This window comes from Anastrepha ludens, chromosome X (assembly GCF_028408465.1).
Source record: "Anastrepha ludens isolate Willacy chromosome X, idAnaLude1.1, whole genome shotgun sequence".
Classification (NCBI taxonomy): Eukaryota; Metazoa; Arthropoda; class Insecta; order Diptera; family Tephritidae; genus Anastrepha; species Anastrepha ludens.
Genome location: NC_071503.1, coordinates 17,567,528 through 17,594,039, shown reverse-complemented (window position 1 = coordinate 17,594,039; position 26,512 = coordinate 17,567,528). Strand labels below are relative to the sequence as shown.

Here is a 26,512-nt window from a genome sequence, read left to right as displayed (position 1 = left end):
AAGTTGCCTGATAGGTTATTATCCCTATTATTTTGAATTCTAAATCGTCCTGAATTATTATAATTATCATTATTATTATTATTATTTCGTGCCTGTTCAGTATTCTGTCTAAAATAACTTTGTCCTACATAATTTCGTTGATAGTTTCCCTTAGATATTGCCCAGGTTGAGTCAAGCGATTTTGGCTGACATTTGGCCTGGGGTTTCCCATCTGTGGGATTCTTTGAAAATGATTTACCTCGATATTATCTATTTCCATCGGCTCGCTCCGGTTTTGCCCGGTTTGACTCCAGCGATAATGGCCGGAATTTGCCCTGGGATTTCCTACCTGTGGAGGCCTCTTGAAATTTCCTTCTTTTAATTGGCTTATAAAAAATAGTTTACAGAATATTTAGCTCTTATTCACTATTATTTTTTTTCAATTTAATTTCTTAATTTATTATCTCACTATTAATTTATTCAATTTAATTACTCTTTCATGGATTTTTCCTTCTTTTAATTGGCTCAAAAAAATAGTTTACGAAATATTTAGCTCTTACTCACTATTATTTTTTCAATTTAATTTCATAATTTATTATTTCAATATTAATTTATTCAATTTAATTATTCTCTCATGGATGTTGCTTGGCTCATAAAAATTTGTTCTACTTCGCTACTAAATTTAACAATCGAGCTTTTGAAATTTGACTCTACTTTTTTCAATTATTTTCACACACTTAGATTTTTCTCAATTTATGCAGGAGATTTAAGATTTTTCTGAATTTATGCACAAAAAAAAATGTCTTTAATTATTTCTACAAGATTTCTTACTTATTTTTCGCTTAACTAAAACTTACAGTAAGGCTAGCATTATTTCTCCACCGGCTGCTAGGATGTCTCCTTTTTGTTGAAAGAAGATATTCCACATTGCTCATGAATGAATTAATGGTCACCTGACCTACTCCAGTAAACGTTGGTAGATGTGATATATTTCTATAGATGTGCTCTATCTGTTGTTGTAGAACCAAATTTGAAGCTGCATTTTCTTGCGGTTGTTGTTGTGCTTGCTGCTGTTGTTTTTGTTGAAGTTGTAATTGGTGTTGTTGCTGCCTTTGTTGAAGATCTAGATAGGCCAATCTAAGCTGCTCGAGTTGTTGCTCCCTTCGTGCGAGCTGCTCTACTAGATCTGCTGGTGCCATTTCCTGTTGGGCCTGCTCCATCCTTCTCTTATCGAATTCCTTCTGCCTGGCTTGCCTAATTTTTGATTGTTGGTTTATCAGCTAGCTTGTTTGCTAAGCTGATGGTTCCCTTTGTTTTTATGTTGGTGGTGTCTACTTTAATAAGTGTTCACTGCACTGCACTTTTTATGTTAGTGGTGTCTACTTTAATAAGTGTTCACTGCACTGCACTTTTTATGTTAGTGGTGTCTACTTTAATAAGTGTTCACTGCACTGCACCTTTTTATGTTAGTTTAATTATACGTATATTAAGTTATACCCTGGAGGGTCCGGTCAACTCCTGAGTTGGCTACGGATTCGCAGGATTAGGGTTTGGGTGTTATAAAAATTTTGTTTATTCACCGCACGTAATTCGTTCACTGGATCCTTTTACTTTTTAAAGGATCCTACCGACTGCGCCAATTTTGTATTTTGCTCAAGCGGCTGAGAAAAAAAAATAAATGAAAGAACAAAGACAACTTTTTGCTTGAAGGGCTTCTCAACAACTGATTTATTATAATTTCAATTATTACATTTAGACTTAAACTAACGTACATATGTATTTGCTTATTCTGCATTTAATATTTAATTTTACAAATTGTTGTCAATACCTTATTCCGCATTTCCTGTCCCACGCTTTTTCAGGTAAGTCAAACTGTTGCAAAACAGGAAATGCGTTTCCAATTACTTTTACTTATTGTTCATTATTTTATTTACAAACTCATCAATTTCGTCTGTTTTACAATGTGAATTTATATTTGAAATTGAATATGTAACTCACGCGACATCGAGTTATACGGTAAATCAAAGAAAAAATTTACCGTAATTGGCAATCGCATCGTTCCTTTTACATTTTTCTTACATTCTTTACATATAAACCGAGATTTAAAAAAGCAAATGTCACGGCATAATATATCTTATCAAGATCATTAATCAAAACAAAACATGCAACAGAAATGTTTAAAATGGAACTTTTGCACTGGTTCGACTTTGCATTCGAATATTTCAAAATGTGGTTTGTACAAATGTAAAATTTGTTTACATTAGTTACATTTGATAGATTCCCTATAAAAATATGTTAAAACAACATAATTTTATAGACTTTGAATTTTTTGGATTCGGTTGACATTTCTGTGGAAATGCCCATATGTATATCAATATATGTAGGTATATATATCACCTATATTATGTTAGTTATATTTGTGCAAAAGTCCAATTGCATCCTCAATTCCACTGCAGCAACAATGACCTATCTCACGACGCATTGCCTTATCATATTTATGTACATTTGAATGTGCATTTTTTGTTCCTTTGCCAAACGAAATTTTTTTCAATAACGACTCGAAGCACACAGCCGAGATCGTTAAGCTTTGGCTCTTGTACAACGCCCCAAAACAGCTTAAACACCGCCAGAGTCCCCAGATCTTAACCCCATCGAGCATCTATTAGGATCTATTGGAAAAAAGAATTCGTCAGCAAGTGATTACTTGTAAAGAGGTTTTGCGGAGTGTCATGCAGGCAGAATGGAGGAAGATAACAGCAGAGGAAACAGAGAAACTAGTAAGTTCAATACCAAATAGGCTGAGTGAAGTCAAGAAGCAACGTGGATATCCAACTAAATATTAGATTTAATTTTTGCATATAGCACATCAAGTTTTTGTATTAGACTTTAAGACTGAACGCAGACTTTATGGTCGTTTTATTTACTTGTTACAGCCATTATTCACCGTTATCTAAAAACCTATTTGAGGAATCTTGAAATTTATTTTTGTTTTTGAAACTTAAACATATAAATAGATACAAATTTATAAAAATTAACAGGTTGTGTGTTTCATTTACTAAAAAGTTATTGTAGGGTGAACGCAGACTTTGTGGGGCATGTGTATGTACATATACAATATTACAGGGAATAATTCTTATGTAGGCATTTTATAGATAGTATAAAACTTTGAAATTTAAAATAAATAAAAGAAAAATTCAAAGAAACGTATTTGCATACATACTACATATGTATATGGGACAACTAAGTTCTATTGCATCTTTAATAAATATAGTTTTGCACGTACATACCTATATGTAGGCACTGAAGCAACATGACCTACCTCACGAGCATCGTCTTATCATATTTCATGCAATAATAAGGGTGTAAATATCCGAATGATCGAATTCCTGAAACAATTTCTTCTGCATATGCATCGACGTATTTGCATGTGCGTGTATGCACACTTGATGCCCTAACCTATGTCGTTCAATTCATCAAATCAATAAATTTTTTGTAGAAAACGCTTCATTACCAGGCACACAGGAAGATGGCATATGCAAATATAATATAAATATGTGAATTGAATTCAAGCAAAACAATGCTTATACGCACACACAGGGCACTCACTTTATTCCTCAAAATGCGTATGTCGTTCAAAGCTAAAATTCTATGCCTAGCGACTACAAGAACAAAATGCAGTCATAGACGCAGGCGTAGCGGACATCATTCTAGTTGCCATAGCGCTGAATAGTCGCGGCGGCGCCGAACAGTTTCAACTATTGTACTGTACAACAAAACTCATCATCGAAAAATTCATTGATAAATTCGAGCTCATATTTCTACGAGCAAAGTACTTTCATTCATAAAACGAGCCGCCATATGCCAATTTTCTCGACCATTCGAAAATAGTCAATATTGGAATATTTCGCGTAGAATTATTTGCCAATATTTGATAAATCTTGAGTTTTTGCCAAGTCGAGTGCCCGCGGCATCGTACATATGTATGCATCAATATATGCATGTAAATATGTCTTTCTAAATGCTCGACAGCCGCAGCTGCTGTGCGTCAAGTGCGCGCATGAGTATACAGGAACTTGCAGAAGCAAACATAAGTAGCTTATAAAAAAGTTCTCTGTCGGACATTTCAATACTAGAAGTAAATTTCGAAACAATTATTTTATGTTCTCTGATAGTAGGTAAATAGTTAATTAGTATATTACTTTATGTATGTAGTTCTTCAATTGATAAAAAGTGCACAAAACATATGCATATATATGCAAAGTTAGAAACTTACTCTGAAATCAGAGCATTTGAAGGTGCCTGTACACATTTCAAGGTTACTGTACATACAATGCTGTGCCTATGAATGAGCCCTACGCCTATGAATGCGCGCTGGATTTCTTGAGACGTTTTACCGTTTTATTTTGAGCAGCGGCTGGTGAGCATACATACACACAGCATATGCATATGCGCACATGTATATAAATTCACAAATTTACATTTGCAAATGCCATCTTCCTGTGTGCCTGGTAATGAAGCGTTTTCTATAGAGGATTTTGATTCAGTGAAGGGAATTCAATAAAGTCTTACAGACAGCAGACAGACAGACATAAGATATGTATATAATTTTGGATGATTTGGGAAAATTCAAATATAATTACAGGTCATATTAATACCTAACATTCTTTGCTTCTAATCACCAACAAATTTTTATCGACTGCTGCTAAATTTACATAATTCAGCCCTTTACTGTTAACTTTTGGTGAAAAATGTATCTGTGGTGATTAGTTTTTGCGAGACGAGTACCCCTCGAAATTCCATACGTTCGTGTCATTGAGACTTCTCTATACATTAACGTTCTCTGGTACTTATTTAGATGATTTTGTTAATTCCGGAATAAACCAAACGCAGTTTAAGTGAAACACGACGGATCTAATTAGCGATTTTGGTTTTAAATATTTTATATATGCGGTTATAAGCGATTTTATAGAGAGCGTTTTAAAAACACGTCTCTACTGTGTAACGCATGTAAAATTGTTTTTTTAGATGCTTGGCAAATATGCTTAATCACGGCAATCTATTTATAAATCTGTAAGCCGAAATGGCGTATGCAACTATCGCCCAAAAATGAAATTTCGAAATTATTTGATTCTATCCTCAAAGTTAAAATTTAAATCATATTGATGATCACACTTGCGAGTACCAACCTGGCTTTGTCCCATTAAAATCTACTTTTACTAATTTAGCGCTACTCACAGAGAGTATTTTGTGACCCTTTTGTAAATCGTGCACAATATATGTAGACTACACAGATCTCTCAAAGGTATTCAATAAAGTCGACCATTTCAACCTCAATAAGAAGCTGAGTGCATGCGGTATTAAGGGCACACTTTAAAAAATATTAGTAAAAGTGGCATCGTCTAAATCTAGGTCTGTGACTAATACTTTGTCTGAAACTTACCAAAAGACCTTCCGTGGACCTCATCTTTTCTTAATTTTCATTAACGACTTATCAATAAATTTTCAATCTGTAGAATGTTTAATGTTTGCAGATGACGTAAAATTATTTTTACAAACTTCACAAGAATCTTCACAGGGATCTTAAACATTTATGGTGTACCTTGAACTATCTGTACTTGAATACCGACAAATGCTGCCCGGTTTTATACAGGAAAAAACTCGATCCATTTGTCTATGATTATATTTTGAACAATATTAAACTTATTCGCGAAGAAGATATTAAAGACTTGGGTATAATCTTCGATTCAGGATTAACGCTCTCGAAACGTATTGATTATATTGTCTCCATTGTGATTGTGATTGGATTTTTTCGTCGTAATACGGACGGCTTTTCTACTCCCTTGACCTTAAAGTCAATCTACGTCTCCGGGGTTCGAAGGCGACTTAATTAACTAAATACTCGAAACAAGTTGTAAAATAGTCTGTAAGATATATGTGCAGACTGAAATGAACATATGAAAAATAAATAGAGGGTAAGAACAAGCATTGTTGGCCGCCTACTAAAATAAATAAAATAAAAATAAATAATTGCTGCGTACACTTCTGTTAGGTGTTTGGCCGAGCAGCTCCTCCAATTTTTCGTGTACGTCTGGATATCGTTCCACAAATGATTGGACCTACAGTCTTAAGCCGACGCCGAACGGCAAACTGTTTTTATGAGGAGCTTTTTTCATGGCAGAAATACACTCGGAGGTTTGCGGGACCTTGACGTTAGGCCACCAAGACTTCGAAAAGAAGCGGCTGTTGAGAAACTCAACGTTGCCCTAACCGAATGTTTTGAGTCAGCCTGTCCAATTCGACCTCTCCTTAGCCGGACTCCTGTTCCTTGGTGGAATCGAGAGCTCTAGATGTTGAGGCGTGAGTCGAGAAAACTTCTAAACCGGGCCCTCAAGACTAACCTTGCAGAGGACTGGGAGCGATACCGTGATGTTCAGAAGAACTACAAGAGGCTTATTCGGGAATCGAAAAAAGCCTCATATAGGAAATTCTGCAGCGGTATTGAATCTCTGAGTGACAAGGCGAAACTGGCTAGGATCCTGAAATGGGGCCCAACTGCAAAGCTGGGGTCACTTAGGAAATCTGATGGCTCCTTCACGGAGCGGCAAAGTGAGACACTCAGCTTGCTGATGGAATCTCACTTTCCTGGTAATCAGATAAGCGTCAGCCGGCAACAGCCCTTACTGATAGAGGCAGTTGTCAGAGCTGTTACACCTTCTCGGCATGACTGGTTCGTTGCCAGATCTGTGGTGAATGAGGCCGCCATTCGATTCGCCATCAAATCTTTTGGCGGCCACAAGTCGCCCGAAACAGATGGCATATATCCTGCCATGCTGAAGGAGGGTGCAGAGTCCGTGACAGCAGCCCTGAAGAAAATCTTCTCGGCATGCCTGGCACTGGCTTACATACCACGCTCTTGGAGGATGGTGAGGGTCGTTTTCATCCCAAAGGTTGGAAAAGACGACTACACCAGCCCCAAAAGCTTTAGACCCATCAGCATGACCTCTTTCATGCTGAAAAGTCTCGAACGACTGGTGGAACTGCACATACGTCAGAAGTCGCTGAAGGCTCACCCTCTGCCTCTATTTCAGCATGCCTATCAGAGTGGAAAATCCTGCGAGTCGGTACTGCAAAATCTTGTTGCTAGGGTAAAGCTGGCCATCGACAGGAGGGATTACGCTATGGGCATCTTTTTAGACATAGAGGGGGCGTTTGATAATGCCACTTTTGATAGTATGTGTAACTCTGCTCGTAGGCACGGCGTAGACCGGGTGCTAGTAAATTGGACTCGTTCGATGCTGGCCCAAAGAATCGTTTCGGTTCGAGCAGAGGAAGATCTGCTGGTGTCATCTGGGGTTAACAGAGGCTGTCCACAAGGCGGTGTGCTGTTTCCATTGCTCTGGTGCATGGGAATCGATCCTCTACTCACCACCTTAAACGATTCGGGAGTCTACGCACAAGCATATGCGGACGATGTTGCTTGTTTGTTAACAGGCCCTTCGCTTATGAACATCTGCCGGAAAGTGCAGAAAACTCTGGATCGGATTGACACTTGGTGCTGTGCGAATGGGCTATCGGCAAATCCCGCCAAGACTGTTATTGTCCTCTTTACCAGAAGGAGGAAGCTTGATGGACTCGTTCTGCCAAAGCTAAAAGGAGTCACAATCCAGCTATCCAAGGAAATTAAATATCTTGGAGTAAGCCTCGATAGTAAGCTCCTATGGAAATCACACGTTGAAACAAAGGCATCCAAAGCACTGGCAGCTTTCTGGCAGTGAAAAAGTTGTCTTTGGGAAAACGTGGGGTCTCTCTCCTAGCAAGGTCGCATGGATCTATACGGCTATGATAAGACCCATTATCACCTATGCATCAGTGGTCTGAATGAGTAGACTCTCTGTAGTGGGAGTCAGGAGGACCTTATCCAGACTACAACGCACTGTGGCCATCTGTTGTACCGGAGCTTTTCCGACTACTTCAGGTCCAGCACTAGATGCTCCGATTGGTTTACCAACACTTGATGCTTTCATCCAAGGAGAGGCCTTGAAGGCCATCTGCAGACTGAAACACAATGGGAACTGGTACGGCCACTGTCCGGCATTGGAACACAGAGAAGGCATGGACATCGATCCAACGATTCTCTCCATGCCCCTTGACTCCACGCCATCAAGAGTCGTACTTGAAAAGAGATACAGTGTAGTGCTACCAGAGGCTCAGTTGTGGGAAGACTCAGAAAATGAGCCCGGCAAACACTGATTTCGCATTTTTACGGATGGCTCCAGGACCGAGCATGGCTCCGGGTCTGGGGTCTACTTGGAATCCAGCGGGACAAAACTGCACTTTGCTCTTGGAATGCATGCATCTGTGTTTCAAGCGGAGGTGTATGCAGTTCAAGAAGCGATGAACTTTGTTGTGGAAAAACGATGGAGAGGCAGATCTATATATGTCTGCAGCGACAGCCAAGCTGCGCTTATGGCCTTAGACAGCCCTCCAACCACATCAGGGGTAGTCAAGTCCTTTAAATCCAGCCTGAACTATGTCGGTAGACATAATAGCCTGATGCTAACATGGGTCCCGGGACACGTGGGTATCGCGGGTAACGAGACCTCTGACTCCTTAGCTAAGATGGGCTCTGAGGCCAACTTCTTTGTCCCAGAGCCCGTTTTGCCACTCCCCTCTGCGGCCATCACGGCCACGGTTAGCAAATGGGTAACTACCACCCACAAGTGAACTTGGCATTCTGAGAGAGGCTACAGATGGACAAAACTGATGTTACCTGTCATGTCCGATCGACTGTCGCAAACCCTTCTGTCATTAAGCAGAGGGGAGTGTAGACGGCTGGTTGGACTGATAACGGGCAACTTTCTGTGGGTGAAGCACATGGAAAGGTTGGGCATCTCAGACAGTGTACTCTGCCCAGCTTGTGAAGAGGAGGATGAGACGGCGGATCACTTCCTGTGTGTCTGCCCCGCCTTCGCTCGAATCAGGTTTGGGGTCTTTGGCACTGATGTGTTAAGAAGCGACCATCTTGGCTCCTTGGCACCACAAGATCTACTCAGATTTCTTCGGAGATCGGGTGGATTTAAAGAAAATTAAAAGGGAATCCAAGTGTAGTACAATGGCCTCAATTAATGTCTGACTGCTGTACTTGCTAGTTGTCCCGACAAAAAAAAACAAAAAAAAAAAAAAAAAAAGTTTTGTACAACAGAATGAGTTCTATCGAATGAATGCTTACCCTTTGCCAAACAGCAAACAAATCGTTGTAAAACAAAGGAAATATAAGAACGCTATGAACTTTTTCTCCAACCCATTACTCACAGATATATTTAATACGAGTATTCGGGTAAAATAGACACTTTAGAAAATCCTAAGCTTCTGAAGCGTATGTTTAACTTTTACGTTTATTGTTATATGGTGTTCCTTCTAGAGTTAGATTGCGAAATTTGATATTGCAAAGTAAGAAGTAAAGTAAGAAGTAAGAAAAAAAGAGTTTATAGTGATTAAAATTTGTATTATATTAGAAAGAGTAAGATTCGGTAATTATAAATAAAAGCTAAATATTTTCGGGCAAATATCTATGTATTTCGTTATTTTCGTAACGGATTTTGATTTAAAGCTGCAATCGATTCGATTCGCTCGTTATAGACTATATATTTCACAAAGCCTCACAAAAAATTACCCAATGGTATTATATAGCAAGAATTTCGTCAATCTTTGCGATCGGGAAACTTGGTTTGCAATAAATGCATTGTGACTGTGTGACGGTAGCTTCACCGTCCTACTGAAACCGTAATTCAGTGATATTTATATTTATTTATTTATTTATTTATTTATTTATTTATACAAATAGTACATAGTAAGACTAAGGTCTTTTGATAGTACTTCAACAATATTATAAAAAAAAACTGGAATGTTTTTAACATACAAGTTTCTTAATCTAAATTTTACACCAGTTCATTTACAAATCAATCCAATATATTTAACTTAACTATAATAATAAGAAGAAAAAAAAAAAAAATAAAAATAGCAGTATGAAAAGAAAAGAAGGATTTAGAAAAGAAAAAGAAAAAAACAAAAATAGTACAAGTAATTAGAGAATGTAAAGAGAAATGTAATGCGCTACTTTAATGCAATCAAACACTTTTAAAATAATTATAGACTTGTGCCCTGAAGTTAGATCTGTTAAGTCCAGCCTTCACAGTGTCGGGTAATGAGTTCCACACTTTAATAGCGTTAATGAAAAATAATCTAGATGATGGTAGGTAATTAAATTTTGGAACGATGAATTTGTTGTGTCTGCGAGACCTTACTGGTATCAACTTCTCTGTCAGATAGGGAGGAGACCTGAATAATATAAGTTTGCACAAAAATATGCAATTCCTAGCAGATAAATAGCTATTAAGGCAACAGCCTAGTAGCCTTGATCTGAAGGCAGAGATATGGTCATATCTGCCAATCCCATATACATACCGCGTGGCGTTATTAAACGCCACATTAAGTTTATGGCAAGATGTGGAGTCGAGTTTGCTGTATACCACCTCAGAGTAGGTGATGAGAGGCATAATTAGCTGGAGAACTAATTTGCGCCTCGTTTTCTCTGGCGTGAATGTTGCGGAGACACTCAGCTTTCGCAATGTAGCGTAAATATTCCCCACAACCCTATTTATATGGTCAGCACAGGTAAGTTTTGTGTTAAGAATAAACCCCAAATTTTTTACCTTATCCATAAAGGTAAGGGAACTTGTACCTATCCACAATTTAGGGATATTGTCAACATGCACAACACTATTACATATAGGTAAGACATATGACTTTGACGCGTTCAGACATAATGAGTTATCGTTAGCCCATACAGAAATAGCAGACAAATCACTGTTTATTTTGAAACATAAATCTTCAACGAGACCAATACGACTGGACAAGTACAATTGTATATCATCAGCATACGCATGGACATTCACGTACTGACAAACGGTAAAAACATCATTGACAAAAAGACTGAATAAAAGTGGACCAAGAATAGACCCTTGCGGAACACCAGTTTGTACGTATCTTGACTGAGATGTTAATTTACTGGTCTTGACCTTCTGCGTTCTGTCACTAAGGTAGCTGGCCATGAGCTTCACCGCACTGTCTTTGAAGCCGAAATAGTGTTTAAGCTTCAAACATAATAATTTGTGATTCACTGAGTCAAATGCTTTAGAAAAGTCAAGTAAACAAAGTAGAGTCAAGTCTCCGTTGTCAAAACTAATTCTAATGTCGTCCATTATTTTAACCATTGCAGTCGAGCAACTGTGACTTTGTTTAAAGCCAGATTGTAGTGGAGAGAGTAGACGATTGTTCTGTACAAATGATGAAATTTGCGTGGCCATCAAGTTTTCGCAAACTTTGGAAAATGCGGGCAGTATGCTGATAGGTCTATAGTCACCAGCATAAATAGCATTTGTCTTTTTTGCGACTGGGAAAACTATAGCCTTTTTCCATGCTGCTGGGAAACATGAACTAGTCAAGCAATGGTTTATTATATGGGTAAGGGGCCCTATTATATATTGTATGACTATACGGACGAATTTTAGCGAGATGCCATCATCGCCTACAGCATTAGACTTTATTTTGGATAAAGCTTTCAGAACATCTACCTCACTAACGGTCAAAAATTGAAACTGTTCTTTTAGAGTAGCACAAAGTGAGGACTCTTTTAAAATAGGAGCACAATTTGTTTTCTTACCAACACTAATGAAGTAGTCATTGAGTTCATCAAGGTCAATCTCACATTCGGAACTTTCCTTGCCATGGATTTTAAATTTTTTTAGGTTGCGCCACAGTTCTCTTGTTGGAAGTGACGGATCAAGTTTTGAGTAACTGTACCAACGTTTCGCTTGTCGTATTATTGCAGTGGTTTCATTTCGGACTACCTTGTACCGACGCCAAGAAGTATCCGTCAAGTTTTTTCTCCACTTAGCATAACACTTGTTGCGCTTTCTAATGGCAGCTCGAACTTTCGAGTTGTACCAAGGACATGAACTATTTAAAACATTTACAGAACAAAGCGGAACATGAATGTTAAATATCGAGGATAGGTTATGGTTGAGGAAGTCAAGTTTATTATCAACAGTACTAAGAAACCAACATTCATTCCAATTTATAGAACCCATGTCTGAATACAGAAAATTAACATTCAACGATTTAAAATCACGATACTCGTAGGTGGCACATAAATTTGGACGATTCATCACAACATCTAAAGTACAAAATATTAAGTCATGGTCGGAGATAAAGTCAACTTGGTCGAATTCAAGAATATGTGACAAGTCACATGTTATAAAGTAATCAAGAAGACTAGGTTGTGAGTCATATATAGTCAATAATTCGCCGAAATTCAGTTATTAACATCTTTCGAATTTAAAAAAAAAAAAAAATGACTTCAGCACACCTCCAGATGTTTTCATTGGAACAACTCGGTCGAACATGCTTACTTTTGCTTCATATGACCACCTTTTACCTTGACTATGGGCTTGAGATGGTCCAAAAACGAATTGCAAGCTGCCCGAATGTGACTTGCAGGTTTTTTGGCCCACCCGCCGACAATGGCTTTTTTCGGCGCCTCAAGACTGGTAAACCTTTTAGTTCGGACCTTGCTCTCAAAAATAGCCCGCCTGGTAAATTTGAGAGCTATTGTGTGGCCGTTATAAGGTTCGGAACGTTGTTTTTTAGCCATTCTTGGTTCGCTCGAGCTTTGAGAGACGGTGCCGAGTCCTGTTGGAACATCCATGGTCTACCATCAAAATGTTTGCCTGCTCACGGCTTCAAAGCAACCTCTAGAATACTTTCCCGATAATATTTCGCACTTACCTTTACCTTGTCACCAGACTCCATGAAAACGATTGGAGAGCGCCCATCTGCGGTCAGCGGCCCAAGCCTGTACCTGTGGCGTGTGCTACCTTTTGGTAACCAATCGATGACTCTAATTCTCGCATGAACAGTCGTTCAAATAAACCTTATCGCTTTGGGAAAACACAATGTTCGAAAATCGGCCGCTTTCGGCCAAGCGAAGCAACTCCTTCGCTCTCTCAAGTCTGACTTGTTGCAGCTTTGGTGTGAGATCATGTGCCTTTGAGATCACTTTTCAGTATGCGGCGGATGCTATGGTCAGATATTTTCAGTTCTTTCGCCATTTGATTGGGATTTCGTCGGTAACGTGGTAAAGGGTGATTTTTTAGCTATTATCTTTTTAAACAGTTGGTTTAAACAGCTGACGCACGTTTCGTGTTTTGTTTCACTGTCAAACATCTTCAGTTTGGTCTATAATTTAACCATGAATCGTCCTACAAAGGAACAACGGTTGCAAATCATTGAATTTTATTATACAAATTCGTGTTCTGTTCAGAAAGTTTAAGATCCACATTTTTATCGAAAAATTGTGTTTAGCGACGAAGCACATTTTTGTATCAATGGGTACGTAAATAAGCAGAATTGTCGATTTTGGAGTGAAGATCAGCCAGAAGGATTGCAAAAGCTACCAATGTATCCAGAAAAGGTCACAGTTTGGTGCCGTTTATGGGATGGAGGTATCATTGGACCGTTTTTCTTCAAAGATGCTGCGAATCGTAACGTAACTCTGAATGGTGAGCGCTACCGTGAAATGATATCCAACTTTTTTTTGCCCAAAATGCAAGAGCTTGACTTGCATGACATGTGGTTTCAGCAAGACGGTACCACATGCCACACAGCACGCGGAACAATGGACTTGTTGAGAGGCGAGTTCGGTGAACATTTTATTTCACGTTCGCGACCTGCCAATCGGCCACCCAGATCGACGATATAACGATTAGAATATTTTTTGTGGGGCTTTGTTAAAGCTCATGTCTATTCAGACAAGCCAATTAACGCATTGAAAGACAACATTAAAGGATTTATATGTGAGATACCGGCCAAAACATTGGAAAGATTATGCCAAAATTGGACTAAGCGGATGGACCATTTGAAGCGCAGTAACGGTCAACATTTGCATGAAATAATCTTCAAACATTAAAATATATGGACTGTACTATCGACATAAATAAAAATTTCATGCATTTTTCTGAATTTTGCTTGTGTTTCTTTGAAAAACTTTCCTATAGCTCCTAAAAAATAACTCTTTATTTGAGTGTTTGTGAAAACTACGTGTGTAGGTTTTGCTTAGTTTAGTTAATTTTCCTTTTATTAGTCGACTGGGAAAACTTATTTGAAGCGGTTTGTATTGTGGCTATCGATTCACTTTCAGTTTCATCATCTACAATCAGCGCGGTGTCATCTGCAAATGTAGCTGTGACGTAATTAGGATCAGACGGTAGGTTATGTATGAAGATAAGGTACAGTATAGGTCCAAGAATGCTGCCTTGAGGTGCTCCTGCCTTTATTTATCGAATACTTGAATAAGCATCATCTTGCTTTATTCGAAAGTAGCGATCTGATAAGTACGACTCCAAGATTTCGTAGTATTGTTTAGGAAGTATTAATTTTAGTTTAACAAGCAAACCTGTGTGATCAGTTTTATTGAATGCCTTTGCCACATCATGGAATGCGCCAGAACAAATTTTTTTTTGTTTTCGAGTGATTTTTCTATTTCGTGCGTGATCCTGTGTACCTGGTGGGCTGGAAATATATTTTTTTTTGCCGGAAATATAGCTTTTCTAATAGCTTCAAGATCGCAGGTAGAATTGACATGGGCATTTGCGATGAAACCTCGTGCCTAGGTTTGCCTGGTTTTTGAAGCATAATAACCTCCACAAACGTAATGAAACTTAAAGAGAGTTTGGATGCTTTTAGGATCCTTTTTTTAGCATTTTCTTTTTATTTCGGCGCTCTTAACTCGTGGAATGTCTTCAAATTCTTGGAGCACAGATATACTCAGTCTTTCGCATGTTGCTTTATTAGGTTTCAAAACATCAGCTAGATAGTCTGCATATAATTCTGCTTTGCGGGAAATGTTGTTAGCCTATTTTACTATTATCTTGAGAAGAGGACAGTGCATTTGGGTCCTTTTGAAGTATTTAGTGCATTTCCATAAGGAGTAATCCACACAACGATTGTTGGACAATGAATGAAAAGACGATACAAATTATCATTTTTAAATTTCTTTATTTTCCGACTTAAGCCTTTGAACATTTTGTTTGGCCTATCTATTGGTGCTCGAGTTTTATGCCGCTTACTACGAAGTTTTCTCTTTAATAAAATAAGATCGCTGATGTCCTTTGGGTATTGTGTAATCATTGGGTTTTTTATTAGTTGGAGTCTTTTTCCATGCTGCAAGTTGCACGTTGGACGTAAAATTTTGAACTTCATTATGGAATTTTTCCTTATTTAATATTTGTGCTTCATTATTTTTCCAATTTTCCAGAATTTTGCGGAAGTAATGCCAAACTGTGAATCGGTTACTCTATTTGTCCATATGATCGCTAAAAATGTTATGCTCGCTGAGAGACAAAATTATTGGTGAGGGATCCGAGTTTAGGTAATCACTGTGTTCAATTTCTAGAAAGTTTCGAGATACTTTGTCAACTATGAAGAAATCAATTAGGTCAGGTATTTTTTTAAATCAGTTCGCCAGTACGTTGATTTGCATGTTGTGACCGCATCACATCCAGCAAGTTGCATCGCCTTACATAATTCTCCTCCATTCGATGTAATTAGTCTTGAGCCCCAGTCTACGTTTTTTGCGTTAAAGTCTTCACCCATGACGAATCTATTTTTATATTTTTAATAGTAAAATATTGCTCATATTGGATCTGGTGTTTTGTAAAAAGTAATAAGCGAAAGGGGGCTTTTATCTTCAATAATGGTTACCACCTCGGACACAATTGCTTGGATGGATGCGTTGTGGAATGTGTTTCAAATATCATACAAAAGCAACGTTTTCCGAATTGAGTACAATCTCTAACTCATTTTTGAGCTTTAGTAGGGAGTTCCATGGAAGTATTTTTATGGTTTTGCACATAGTTAGCTTCTGTAGTATGTATTTGTGCTAGTGCATCATCAGAGCAAGCAGTATTAGTAGTTTTTTGTTTAAAAGCAACTGCATAAATAAGTCGTTTAGGGGTTTGTTTTTTTAATGTATAACTGGAAGCCATTAATTTCTCTGAATTTTTTTCATTATTTTGGTTGGATTTTGTTGTATCGGGAGCTAAAAGTTCTCTTGGCTGTGCGTTTTTTGTAAATCTTTTGGTACTGTACACCATCTATAGCTGGCTGGATTAACACATCTTGGCTGTTTACCACAATCTTTTGCGTATGGCCCTAGGATAGTTTGCATTGTGGTATCAAATTTGATGATTGAAAAATAATAAAATTAAAAAAGAACTTAAATAAAAAAAAAATAAAAAATAGCTAAAAAAGTTCTTAATGTATAAATAAATCTTCTCCATATTTGTGTCAGTGGTGAGGTAAAATTTTAACCCGCCACAGCCTTCCAATCCAGCAGCAATCTTTTGAACACTATTTTCGACACTGCACCATACGATAGGACGGGCATGATGAGAGCCTTGTAGAGTCTTAGTTTTGTTCGTCGATGAAGGACCTTACTATTCAATTCCCTACTTAAACCAAACTAACACTTCTTAGCAAGACAGATTCTTCGTTGTAAGCGTTCTTAAATGAAGTATCATATAATCTCGAAATAATAACTGTCAACAGTGACGTGGGTGCCGTTACGCGAGTGCGCCGACTGCTTGTTTAATGACAGTAGGTACTTTGTTTTGTCCTCATTCCACACCAGACCCATTCGCTTTGCTTCTTTATACAGTTTGGAAAAGGCAGAACTAACAGCGCAGTTGTTAAGGCCGATGATGTCAATTTCATCTACGGGCGTATATACAACTTCTTTTCGTACTGCCGAATGCAGCTGTGAAGTCGACGAAAAGACACACCATCGATTCTCCTCTCTTATGCCTTTTCCAAGGCTTGGCTTATTGTAAATTTGGTCGATGGTGTACTTTCCAGGTCATAAGCCACACTGATACGGTCCAATCAGTTGGTTGATGGTGGGCTTCAGCTTTTCACACAACACGCTCGCTAGAACCTTATACGCGATAGGCACACTTAAATTCCAATCGGCAGGCATGCTTTCGTCCGACCATATTTTGCATAGAAGCAGATGCAAATACCTTACCAGCTCCTCGCCATTATATTTGAATAGCTAAGTCGGCACTCCATCGACTCTCTCGGCTTTGCAGTTCTTTAGTAGCGTTCTCGCTATTTTCACCTCATCGTGGTCAGGTAGCGGAACGACAGTCCGTCATCAACGATTGGGGTATCAATATCTTCACATTATTTTTGATATGCTCAGTTGTTACTATTTAGCAAGTTTGAGAAGTGTTCCCTGCATAGTTCACGCTCGCTATCTATGTCAGTTACCAGATTGCATTCTTTGTTTTTACAGGAAATCGCCCCGACCTTGAAACCTTCTGTAAGCTGCCGAACTTTCTGGTAGAATTGTCGGGCGTTTTTCCTGTTGGCCAGCATCTCAAGGTCCTCGGACTCAAGTGTTCCGGCCTCGCCTTTCCACATTCTGATGCTTTGTCTTTCTTCCTCTCAGCTCCCAGTAGCCATCTCACTTGGCTCGCGTTACTCCCGATCACAGCGCGGCTCTATAGGCAGCATCCATTCTTTGCGTGGCAGCATGACATTCCTTGTTGCATCAATTATTTTTTCGGGCTCGCCGGAATCCATATATCAACCTGCCGGGCCAATGCGCCTTCCCATTAAGAGACAGGATATTCCTGGGGTTTGTTTCCTTAGTTCTTTTGCAGTGGTCGTAATTAGAGTAAGCAGTTCTAATCTGAGGCTTTGTTATGTTTTCTATTGGGAGAACACTTTTACGTGGAGGGTTCCAAACCCAGCGCACAAGCAGATATCCTGGATTGCCTCACCTTCTCACATTAGCTCGGTCGGAAACGGAAGTTCCGGAGCTACCCATAGGATACTTGGGCTAAGACAAAAAGTTGTGAGCTGCTTGGGCCGTATGCAGAAGAATCGTTCTGGCCACTCCCAAGTGAATGACAATCAGAGACTTCCCCACTTGCATGAACTTCTGCCCACGCAATCATCCTCCTAGGATGGCTAAAAGTGTTTTTGATTTTTTTTTTATTTCTCATTTCATTTATAAATCTTTCTTTTCAAATTACTTCACATTTCGTTACTTGGTAGTGTGAATCATGCAAAAATATACCAACTGTGAAATTAGCTAATACTTTCGTTACAATATTATTGAATTTCTTCAACCAAATCAATTTAATTCCTTCATAGGGAAGGCTTCAAATAAGCACGCAAAAAACCGACGAGCATACGCAAATATATCTTTATTAATATAAGCATAAAAACTTATAGGCCCGTTACAATGGGTCCATTGCGTGCGTGGAGACAACAAATTTGACTGACAGCAGAATAGGTATTGTGTATTTGCGCCGAAGGCGCCACATACGTGCCGCATGCCTTGCCACAAAAACTGGCAGCTTTCTACTTGTGTCTTATGGCAAGTGCAGCGAATATGAAAACAGTTTAAAAAAGAACTAAATATTTTGTGTCGAACAAATTTTTATCGATGGTGATTTTTATTATATCAAATTAAATGCGGAAAATAAATGGAATTTATATTATTTAAGTCAATAAAAATACACCTTAATTTTTTCGGTAAAACCTTGAAGGAGTAGAGAAAAGGCTAGGCTAACCAAGTTGTCCTTAAAATTTAATGTTCGTCCCGATCTCGAAGTTATGATTGCACCCACCGTCTACTATTTATGAGTTGGGTTGAAAAGTCCCGAGCCTAACGCATAGCTGGCACTAGCTTTATTGCATTCAGCTTTTTTTCAGTTAGTAGTACTAGTGCTAAGAGTGCCGCTACTTTTGTTATTTTCAAAACAATGGATAAAAAATGATTTCTTGTTTCAATTTTACACTGCTGATACACTGATGCGAAAAAATACCGATCCAGTGAAACAATGGAAAAGTGTTATCGGGACTGCGCTCCACCAAAAACAACAATAACGACAGTGGACGCCCAAAACGTATTAAATGATCGAGAAGTGTATTAGCGTGAGTTAGCAGACATCGTAAATATATCAAAAGAACGTGATGGCATTATATTGCATGAGCATTTGACTATGAGAAAGCTCTGTTCAAAGTGGGTGCCGCGTTTACTCACTGTTTACCAAAAACAAGAACGTGTTGACGATTATGAGCAGTGTTTGGCTATGTTTAAACGTAATAAACCGGAATTTTTGCGCCGATATGGGACAATGGATGACACATGGATCCATCACTTCACCCCGAAATCAAGACGATCGTCATCTGAGTTGATAGCAACTGGTTGACCTCGTCCAAAAGGACCGAAAGCACAACAAGAAAGACTGGAAAAGTTATGGTCTCGGTATTTTGAGATGTGCGTGGTGCAATATTCATCGACCATCTTGAGAAGGAAAATACCATCAAGATTAAATATTATATTAATATTATTGGAACGTTTGAAAGCCAAAATTGCAAAGAAACGTACGGATATGGCAAAGAACGAAATTTTGTTTCATCAAGACAACGCACCCTGTCAGAAGTCAATCAAAACAATGGGAAAATTACATAATTAGAACTTCGAATTGCTCCCACATCCACTGATTTGCCACATGTGGTTCCCAGAAACTACTGGCTGTTCGCAGACCTTAAAAACACTCGCTCGAAAAATTGTCTCTTCATTGAACGCTGAAACTGAGGCCTATTTTGAAGCAAAAGATAAATCGTTCTACAAAAGTGTTATGTTAGAGCGGCGCTGGAATGATTGCGTTGTTGTCGTCGACTACCACTCGCGCTGAACAGAGGTGTTATTTTTTTTTTTTCTCTGGTGTTCTTTAGTGCTTTTCGCAATCACAAATTGACACGTGTTTACCTAGTCTATTTTTTCACTTAAATAAAACTAAGTTCGTGTTTTGATTCGGAGTGGCAAAATCCAAAAGTGTACAGTGCTACACCTAAAACATTCGACATGGCCCCTGGGCCTCCCAATTTAGGTACTAATCGGTTTGCGTTACTAGCCGATAGCACCACCATCAAAAAGAATAAAAAATCCAAAGACAAAAAGAATAAGTCTCTAACGACTAACTTGCAAGACCTTTTCCCTGGCCTTCCTAGTGTTAAAAAACCTAACCCCAAGTTCGTAGTCCTCGAGGCAACTGACAAAAATAAGCCATTGAGTCACTATTCGTGCTTTGCAGTTGACAAATCCATACGTGCAGTAAGCAGAGAAATTCAATCCATTTCTGAACTACTTGACGGCAACATCCTGTTATTAGTCAATAACAAGAGCGTGGCAGAAAGATTCCTTGGCTTAAAAGAGCTTCCTGGTATATGCAACATTAAAACAAAATACCATGAAAATCTTAACTTTAATAAGGGCACCGTGTTCGCGCCTTTTCTCAATAATGTCAATGAAAGTGAAATCGTAAGTGAGCTAAGCGCACAAGGTGTAGTGGCGGCCTATAAGTTTCAAAAGAAGATTACCAATGATAAACTAGTTCCATCCGGGGTCGTTTTATTAACATTCGACCTATTTCACCTTCCTGACAAGATTGACATTGCTTGGAGAAACGTCCGCATAAGGCAATATATCCCCAACCCAATGCGCTGCAAGAACTGCCAGCTGCTGGGGCACACAGCAAAATTTTGCAAACGCTCGCCAGCATGTGTTAATTGTAATTTTCCACCCCACCAGCCGGATAACTGCACTCGCATTCTTTGCGCTAACTGCTTAGCAGATCACCCATCTTCGTCGAACAAGTGTCCTAAATTTATTCAGGCAAAAGACATACAAAAAATTAAAACAACCAATAAATGCACCATGAGGGAAGCTATTAAAATATACCAGAGCTCTACTCCCTCCCTCCCCGAAAACGCGCTTTCCTTTTCAACAGTTCTTTCTATGGAAAACTGTCAGCCAAATATTCCAGAAATAACACCTTCCAATCCACATCCACAATTAACTCAACATCAATTGTACAATAATGCAGAAAAAACTCTTCCCGCATCCGATTTAACTCTGAATAACATAACCACTCCATTCATAGCCCCAGCATTCACTCATTCAACAGAAGATCTCCCAATAAATATCTCTTCACTTTCGAATTTCGCTCAAACCCAAGAAACATCCATTATCAATTTTGCTAACACAGACTCTCACTCTTCTCTTATTCATTCCCCAAATTTTACTACCACAGATTTTAGCTCAACTTCAAACTTCTCTTCCGATCACCTACAAACAAATAACACAAATCTCCCAATGGTTAAAACTAAATACCGCTTCCTACCTCTCGCTGATGACACTACAATGTCATCAGAAGATGATTAACGAAATAAATCTCTAAGCATAACAAGTAGTACAACCAACAGTTAAAAAAAAAACAAAAAAAAAAACAAAAAACCAAGCAAATACTCTCTTAACTCTCATATAGCAACAATATCAATAACACACACAAACCCCTTTTTTTGTTTTTCTTTTTAAGCTATTTTTCTTTTATGTTTAGTATACTTCAGTGGAACATTAAAGGCTACTGGAATAACTTTCTCGGTCTCCAATTGTTGATAAACAATTTCAACCCAGATATTATATGTCTTCAAGAAACGCATTTTCCCCATACTCAAAACAACACAGTACTCCCAAAAGGGTACACCGGATACTTTGCAAATCTACCTACAATAAATTCCTCTAAACAGGGAATTGCTATATTGATAAGAAATCATATACCTCATAAAAAACACATGTTACTTCATCGATCGTATCGATAGGAATTGAAATAGCAATTGATTTTAGTTTCACAATCATAAATACTTACATTCCACCACACCAAAATTTTTCCACCAACGAATTAGCCACAATTACCCGCAACGCCACACCCCCAATAATACTCACTGGCGACTTTAATGCTTGGAGCCCTTTATGGGGTTCAAAGAAATCTAATGAAAGAGGTATCTTAATCGAAGACGTTATTATTTGCGAAGACCTGGTAGTTTTGAATGACGGATCAGCCACCCACTTTTCCACACATCAGTCGTTAACCCATGTAGACCTCACCATATGCTCTTCTATACTAGCCCCAAAGTGCACTTGGCAAATTCTGGACAGCCTTCACGGTAGTGACCATTTCCCTATTGTCACTAGCATGCAATCCACGCTCGTCTATGAACTAATAAGACCTAAACTTAAATTTAAAACCGACATGGCAAACTGGCCTTTATACCAAAATCTTTGCTCTCATTTTTCTTCTCAAACTAATCACTCACACAACATAAATAAAGAAGCGGCTAAATTAAACAAAATAATTCGTTCTGCAGGAAATATGTCAATTCCACAATCTAAACCCTTCCGCGCAAAATCAGTTATACCCTGGTGGAACTCAAACATTGAGAAGCTCAGACAAGAGAAACAAACCCTTTGGAAAAACTATAGAAGATCTAGAAGCGAGGAAAACCTCATCTTATACAAAAAAGCCAAATACAACTTTAAAAAGGCGGTCAAAGACGCCAAAAACTTGAGCCTAGAAAACCTTACCTCAAAAATTAACCCAAATTCCCCTATTAAAAAGATCTGGAATGACATAAAAATTCTGACAGGTAACAGAACTAATACTTCTATTAAACTAGTAAACACCGGTTCAAAAATCATAACAAGCGCTTCAGAAATTGCAAATTTTTTCGGTACAAATTGGTCTCTCTGTTCCGAAGACAAAAACTTCCATGCAGAGTTTATTAGGCAGAAAAACGCAACACTACACAACAACTACAGACCATCCAGCATCCCAAATCTTGCAAAGAAAATAGAAACTAATATAACTTCTGTAGAATTAGAGCAAGCACTAAAAAGATCAAAGGGGCAAACCCCAGGTTTCGACCGCATCAACTACCCCATGATAGCAAACCTTCCTCCGACAGTTAAAAGCCGAATGATTCATTTATTTAATAACATTTTTGATAGAGGCATTTACCCTCAAGACTGGAGAACGGCAGTGGTTGTTCCAATCCCCAAGCCAAATAAACCTACATCGGAAATTTCCGGATACAGACCTATTTCACTTTTATCGTGCGTTGCCAAAACATTCGAAAAAATATTGCCAAAAGGATAATGTGGTTTGTTACCAGAAACAACTTAATTAGCCCCAACCAAACTGCTTTCAGAGGTAAGCAGAGTACAACCGACGTGCTGCTGCATCTGCAACATTACGTGTCCAATGCACTTTCATGCAGAAATCACGTTACCATATTGGCAACGGATTTCGAAAGAGCTTTCGACCGTATCGGTGTGCATGTGGTCCTTCAGCAGCTCGTAGCTTGGGGCACTGGTCCAAAAGTCTTTAATGTAGTTAAAGCTTTTTTGACCTGCCGCAAGTTTCGGGTTACAATTAACTCTCAGTATTCAAATACCTTCCCTCTTCACAACGGTATGCCCCAGGGATCGCCATTATCGGTGATTCTGTTTATAATTGCTTTTGAACAACTGAGCAAAATAATATCCAAGTACAAAAAAATAGAACATTCAATTTATGCTGACGATGCTATACTGTTCACAAACATAACTGACATGGATATAATAAAATCACTATTCACAAATATTTTAAGTGACATAAAAACATGGGGCAATTCGTCCGGAGCTAATTTATCAATTAATAAATGTAAAATGCTTCACATTTGTAGAAAAATTAACTGTAAGAAATTTAATTTGTACCTTGGCAGCATAAATATTGAATTTGTTAATCATTTTAAAATTTTAGGAATAATTTTCGAAAAAAATTTTAGTTTTAAACAACAATGTATAAATTTAAGAAATAGCCTAGCAGCCAGACTAAATATTGTAAAATTTCTTTCCTCAAAACATAGTTTAATTCATGTTAGCACCCTAATTAACGTTACGAAAGCATTAATACTGTCAAAAATCGAATACGCTCTGCCCGTATACGGATGGTGCGCTGTCAGTAATTTGAAACTTATTTACAAACCTTACCACACCGCAGTGAGAAGAAGCATCCATGCCTTCCCAACTTCGCCCACATTTGCCATCCTTGGTGAAGCAGGACTACCAAGTATTTTGGAGCTAGTAACTAAATCTACATACAAGCTTATCCCCAAACTTTATAACGCCCACAATGAGCTCCTCTACAAGGATGTTTTGTCAACAATTAAAAACAAAAAAAAATACAAGGTCGAGTCAACGATTCGGCGATGTGTACGCTTTGCTAAAACATTAAAAATCATCCTTCGACCTCAACTGATCAAACCGGAAAACGAACCACACTGGAACTTAAACCAATCATCATTTATTTTGGAATTAGAGAAATTTCCTAAAGAAAGTACTACCAGTGCCACCTTTAAACAATCCTTCCTTAATATAATTGAACCATACCGGAAGAAAGGGTGGAATTTTTTATACACTGACGGTTCGAAAACCGATTATAGCACTTCGTTTGCAGTTTTGAGAAGTAGTGGCACGCTAATTACCCGAGGAATCATTGACCAACATTGCTCAATATTTACAGCCGAAGCCTTAGCCTTAAAATTAGCTACCGATTACGCAAAAAAAAATAAGGGGAAATTTGTAATTTGTTCCGATAGCAAATCCGCAATCAATGCAATACGCAACATAGGCAACGCTAACAATATCGTATCCGAAATCAGAACGACATGTATTAAAAACAGCAATAAAATCCGAATCATGTGGGTACCAGGGCACAAAGGTTTAGAAGGAAACGAACTCGCAGACCGCGCTGCAGACGATACACATTTAACACCTTGCTTCACGTTTCACACAACAAGCAACAATGACATTTTAAACGCAATTTACAGAACATTAGCCCTTGATAAACAAACTAAATGGCTTAATTATAATAATAAGTACACATTGATTAATAAACATGGAGAAAAAGCTATTTTCCCAAGCACATCTACTCGACAGCAAACACAAACATTCATTCGCCTTCGTATTGGCCATACTCACCTCACACATGAATACTTATTACAAAATTCACAACGTACAGCGTGCCCCTTTTGCAACAGCACACTGTCCACAGAGCATATTTTAAACGACTGCAGTCAACTAAATGTCTTTCGACTAAAATTTTTCGGAACTATTTCACCCAGCACACTTCTAACTACTATAAACCTTGAAAACATGTCTAAATTTATAAACTATCTTAAAGCTTGTAATATACTACATAAAATCTAAATAATTTTAAACTTTGTACTAAGATATAAACACAATATGTGTATATGTACATTTTACAGGATTAACAAAAACGCAATTTTAAAAGAGAGTCGAAGGTCTTGGCTGCTAGCACTCCTGTTAATTATTAAGTATAATAATTGTATTATTGTACCTAATCATAATAAATAAATAAAATGATTGCGTTGTTGTTGATGGAAATTACATTGATAGGTATGGTAAAGCTAATTTTGAACAAAAAAACCTGTTTTCTTTGTTAGGTCCGGGACTTTTCAATCATGTGTTACTACCATGAATTCTATCAAAACCCTCTCCCTCTATACAATACTTCATAACCAACAAAAATCTTTTTATACACAACGAAATATTATATATTATTTGCTTTCACGACAAGAACATCTGTTGTTTTTTTAAATGCGGCAATACTTTCATTGTGGAACCATGGCACGTTTTATACGTCACTTTGCGTTTTACGTCTTTACTATGAAAGTGTACATCATTATTCGATATATGAATTTTAAATTTAAGAACACGTTTTAGTGACTTTTTCTGCATTAAATGTTTGGCTCTTTAGGGTTCATCCAAAGGCTGAATGTACTCTATTTGTAGTAACATCAAACTGAGTCGCTCCCCTGTTCCTAAATTTCTAACTTTGCGATTGTACAGTCACGCACACCTTAGTTGATACATATACGATTTTTTGTAAAGTGTTCTATATTTTGCGAAAATGGAAAACAGAGTATGCAGATATTTTATTTATTTTGTTTTAGATCATTTCTCAACATAGAATACAAAAAGTGCCCACTCATGTAATGTATCTTCAATCACGCATCATGTAATGCAAAAACTAAAAAACAACAACAACATATACTCGTAGAGAATTCAAGCCGCATTCACACACATTTTTACCTATATACATATACGATAGTATATACACTAATTTTTTTGTTAGAAATATACTTAAGAATGATTCGGTACTCGTCCAAAATTTTGTGAATTGTTTTTCGTTTTACATTGTAACTGGTAGGCAAGCAAAAAATAAAATGATTTAAAATATTTTTCTGCGCATAAAACGTTCTCCGAAAAAAGAAAGGGCGAATGACTACTATACCAGATGGATAGGATGGTCATTACATTACCAGGATCACAGGAAGAGTGCTACTGACATCCATCGATACATTGTTATTCACCTGGAAAAGCCAATAACCAAAAAGAACAGATGCGCTTCGATTGGCAGAAGCAGAGCTTCCGCTAGGCTGGCACGGAATAGACCATTGGTAAGTTTGCTCGAAAGTACATATCCTGGACTCGAAA

At 38.0% G+C, this 26,512-nt stretch overlaps 1 protein-coding gene across 2 annotated transcripts in view; it reads right to left on the bottom strand.

The window, feature by feature from the left end:
• Positions 1-1,778: 1,778 nt before the first annotated feature.
• The window catches only part of LOC128869311 (calcium-dependent secretion activator-like), a 128,963-nt gene continuing 104,229 nt past the window's right edge, over positions 1,779-26,512 (bottom strand). For both annotated transcript variants that reach the window (XM_054111837.1, XM_054111838.1), the window contains exon 10: positions 1,779-2,648. In XM_054111837.1, coding sequence (XP_053967812.1) covers positions 2,596-2,648 — 53 coding nt within the window. In that variant the 3' untranslated portion in view covers positions 1,779-2,595. The remainder of the gene's footprint in view (positions 2,649-26,512) is intronic.